We start from the raw sequence: 4416 nt of genomic DNA, 5'->3' as shown, positions 1-4416 counted from the left end.
AACTCTCCCGTGTTAATCCGTACTTGTTAGTGATGCTATTGAGTGAAACAATTGAGCCAAGGTTTATGTTCAGATTGTTATTCATCATCATATCACCTCTGATTGTATTTCATATGATGTCTCGTGAGTAGTTCGTTTAGTTCTTGAGGACATGGGTGAAGTCTAAATGTTAGTAGTGAACTATGGTTGAGTAATATTCAATGTTATGATATTTAAGTTGTGGTGTCATTCTTCTAGTGGTGTCGTGTGAACGTCGACTACACGATACTTCACCATTTATGGGCCTAGGGGAGTGCATCTTGTATTCGGTTGCTAATTGCGGGGTTGCCGAAGTGACAGAAACCTGAGCCCCCGTTAGTATATCGATGCAAGAGGGATCGCAGGATCTCAGAGTTTAAGGTTGTGGTTAGATTTATCTTAATTACTTTCTTGTAGTTGCGGATGCTTGCAAGGGGTATAATCACAAGTATGTATTAGTCCTAGGAAGGGCGGTGCATTAGCATAGGTTCACCCACACAACACTTATCAAAACAATGAAGATTATTTAGCCACATGAAGCGAAAGCACTAGACTAAAATCTCCGTGTGTCCTCAAGAACGTTTGGTCATTATAAGTAAACAAACCGGCTTGTCCTTTGTGCTAAAAAGGATTGGGCCACTCGCTGCAATTATTTCTCTCGCATTTTACTTACTCGTACTTTATTCATCTATTACATCAAAACCCCTTGAATACTTGTTTGTGAGCATTTACAGTGAATCCTTCATCGAAATTGCTGTCAACACCTTCTGCTCCTCGTTGGGATCGACATTCTTACTTATCGAAGATACTACGATACATCCCCTATACTTGTGGGTCATCAATCGCCACCCCTTTTTTCGAGGGTTTCTCCCGGGTAAGCATCATGCTGCCTAGATCGCATCTTGCGATCTAGGCAGCACATGTTTATTCGTTTACCTTGTGCTGCTCGTGCTGAAGCGTTGTTGATGGCGAGTAGCACTACTTATCGTAGATATTTTGGGGCTTGCATAGATGCTTTTCTCACGCATATCTGCTTAGCTATGCCGTCCCTCGATATCTAGCTGCCCTTACACCTATCTAGGTGTAAGGGCAGCATCTTGCTTGTTCGCTGCTTAGTAGATCCGATCTGTTATAGTTGCTCCTCGATTCTTCAAGGATTGGTTTAATATCCGTATGGTTAGGCCTTACAAACGGATTGAATGATCCGGTAGCGCGTTAGGTATGGTTTGTTAGTCCTAAGAGGGATGTTCCGGGAATTAACTTAACATTGGTTTTTAGGCCTCTTTTAGGGCTAGCTTTCCATTATCTTACGTGTCTATTAGGCTCAATTACGCGTAGGATGTTCCGATCATACGGTGAAAACCCTAAACTGTCGTAGATTGGTTTAGCTTTGTTTTGATCAAGCAGGATCCCCATGTCATTGAAAATCCAACGTGAACCATGGGGCGATCGGCTCTTTGAGCCGATCCGCAGGGCAACCTGAGAGCCGATAGGGCTCGTATTTAATGTTTACATGTCTACCATGCAGGAGCCTAATCGAAGCAATTCTACACCTTCCTGGCCAGGTATAGGTCAGGTGGCACGCCCTTGCAACCGCCAGGACGTGTGCCGGAGCATTTGCGGGACGACGTCGAGGGACCAGGGCCCACTGCCGCCTTGGAAGCCTCCCGGCTCTTCGTGTTGCTTAACCACTGCTCGCCGGTGTGCTTTGGCAGGCAACACTAACAATCTTCCTTTAATCTTGTCGTATCGTCGTGCTCCTCTCCATCTTGACTCGTACAGTTCATGCCACATCTTCATTGTCTTCATTGTCATACTTGTACAGATAGTATGACCACACAGAAAATATTCAGTACACCTTGTGTACTGTCGTGTGCCGCCACCAATGATCGGTCTCCCGCTGTTGGTTCACACATATGTGCTAGCGCTATTGCAATCCTCACACTAGGTTCGCACCATAGTCCTCTTGTACTTGTACACAGTAGTTTCTCCATCTACTAGTGGCACACATCCTCGCTTTACGGTAATTTTTTCTACCACCGTCTGCCTTCGCCATAGCACCGAACCCACGCTGGCCGCAACCAGGACGCCCCACAAGGACATGGACACAACTCCCGAAGCACCGTGCACACCTCACTTGTGACGCGCTGCAACTGGAACAAACCCTCACAGAGATAAACACATAGACGCAACCACGAGTCAGAGACACGACGCCAACTCAATGTGCCAGCTTGCACGCCTATGAGTCCTGGACTCCCCCGAAGAAGAACTTGACGAGGCTCCCGACACCGCACCTCGGCACCACCTTCCATATCAACGATCACCCACATCCACTGCCTTGTCGATGACAACACCCCATCGTCTCCTCCTTGTCGCTCCACCGAGCGACGACCACCCACCCTGAGACATTGGTATGGATCGCCTCCCCGGAGCAAGTGTGGCTTCAAATCTCGAACCTCGCTCTGATATCAATGTCGGGATTTGCCCATGGATATATCAAGTCAAATTATACAAACACACGAGAAGGCAAAGCTTATTGCCCAGAATGCATATCACACCCTCTAATTTTTCTCTTTTTTATTTTCATTTTATGTTTTCTCGGTACGTGTTACAACTCACGTAACCAGGTGTGCATATATACAGGAGTTCAGGCAAATGCATAGCCGACTCAAACCTAGACTTACTCGAACACGACCAAGACACTACTTACAAACGAACGCGTACTACGGTAGTACTCTCTAGCTACACGCGGACGTGACAAGAGGCTAGCTAGTCCTAACCTGACTCCGGGGAAAACGCTAGAAAACTAAGCAAACTAACCAAACCACGAAACCTACTAGAACCAGCACACGATCTAGTCTAGTACAAAGACACCTACGACTCCATGGCATGTACACGACGTATACTTGCCTAATGAATCTGCTTATATGTAACTCTAACACGTTAAGACAAGAAGATTATTATTGCTAACAGGCTTTCGAGCAATATATACACACCAGCCATCTAGGAAGGCATACTAAGATGGATCGTCCTGTGGCCGGCCACGTCGCCCTCCCGGACGACCTACTTTTCATGGAAGTCCTGGTGCGCCTCCCCGTGAATCGCCTCGTGCGCTTCAAGCGCGTCTGCCGCTCCTGGCGCGCCCGCATCGAGGACGCCGCCTTCGTACGCCGCCACCGCGACTTCTCCCGCGCGGCTCCGCCGTCCATCCTCGTCACGCCGTGGAAGTATTCCATCGACGAGCTCTCCGAGGACATCACCTTCTATTGCCTGCGGCCGGGACAGACGCCCGGCGGCTTCGAGGCCAGGGCAGGGCTGCTGCTTGAAAAGGCCGCTTGCCCGGGAGGCATCACCAAGGGGATCCACACCACGCACTGCGATGGCCTGGTCGCCATCGCGACCACCACCAACCGGATATTCGTGTGTAACCCGGCCACCAGGGAGCTCGTCGCGCTGCCGCCCGGCAGCCCGGACGTGAACTACCAGAACTATCCATCGGCAGTGATCGGTTTCGACCGGTGCCGCAACCAGTACGTCGTCTCCAGGTACTTCTACCGGCGGCGGGGCTACGGCAAGTTAAGCTCGCAGTTTGACTACGACATCGGGCACGAGGTCTTCACGCTCGGGGGCGACTCCTGGGAGCTCACCGTCGACCCACCGCAAGCCATCGGCGGCATGCCGCCGGTCTACACGGGAGAAGCCTTCTACCGGGTGTGCGAACCTGCGGCCGCCCAAGATTCTCGGTCAAGCCCACTGTTACGGTTCAGCTTGCGTGACAGGACGTTCCACTTGATTCCATGCCCTCCTGCCCACCCCCTCCTCTACCATCTCGCAGAACTAGACGGCAAGCTGTGCTACGTTAACTACGGTGCCTCGTTGACGACCTTAGATGTGTGGCAGCTCGATGAAGATGGGACGCTCTCAACGGCGCAGTGGTCGCTGCGCTGCCGCGTCCATCCAGGACCACGATACGGCAACGGCTCCGCGTGCTACTGCTTCTTGCCTCTTTGGGCCACCGGGGGTCGGATGCTGGTGATGGTGTCCGGCATCGGCCAGAAGCTATGCTGGTACAACGAGACGAGCCCAGTTGTGGAGGAAGTGCTGGACCTGGAAGACGAGTCTAGGGACTATGATCACCATGTTGTTCCATACAGGGAGAGTCTCATCTCCATCAGCAAGTGTAAGGTGTGAACGATATCAACCTCGTGTCGTCCTGAGTTGTTCATCCTAACTAAGTTCAAACCAATTCAGTGGAAGCATTCCAACATTCTTGTTTTCACTTCCACATATTGAATCTCTGGACAAATTTCTTTAGAGGGCCAATGCCAATAAATCTTCAAATATTTCTTCGTCACTTCAAAATGTTCGGATTTTGGATTTCCCAAAACAATTTGAGTG

At 50.1% G+C, this 4416-nt stretch overlaps 1 protein-coding gene across 1 annotated transcript; it reads left to right on the top strand.

Moving 5' to 3' along the window:
• The first annotated feature begins 3039 nt into the window (after window positions 1-3039).
• LOC124671232 (putative F-box protein At3g17480) lies at window positions 3040-4209 on the top strand. Its single transcript, XM_047207631.1, has one exon. It carries the CDS (start codon window positions 3040-3042, stop codon window positions 4207-4209), a length of 1170 nt encoding a protein of 389 aa, XP_047063587.1.
• The last annotated feature ends 207 nt before the right edge of the window (window positions 4210-4416 follow it).

Source organism: Lolium rigidum, chromosome 7 (assembly GCF_022539505.1).
Source record: "Lolium rigidum isolate FL_2022 chromosome 7, APGP_CSIRO_Lrig_0.1, whole genome shotgun sequence".
In the NCBI taxonomy this organism is placed as follows: Eukaryota; Viridiplantae; Streptophyta; class Magnoliopsida; order Poales; family Poaceae; genus Lolium; species Lolium rigidum.
The sequence above is the reverse complement of the archived record's forward strand: the minus strand, read 5'-3'. Positions and strand labels throughout refer to the sequence as shown.

Bases quoted from the DNA above. Each gene is read 5' to 3' on its own strand.
- LOC124671232 (XM_047207631.1), top strand. From the start codon at position 3,040: ATGGATCGTCCTGTGGCCGGCCACGTCGCCCTCCCGGACGACCTACTT.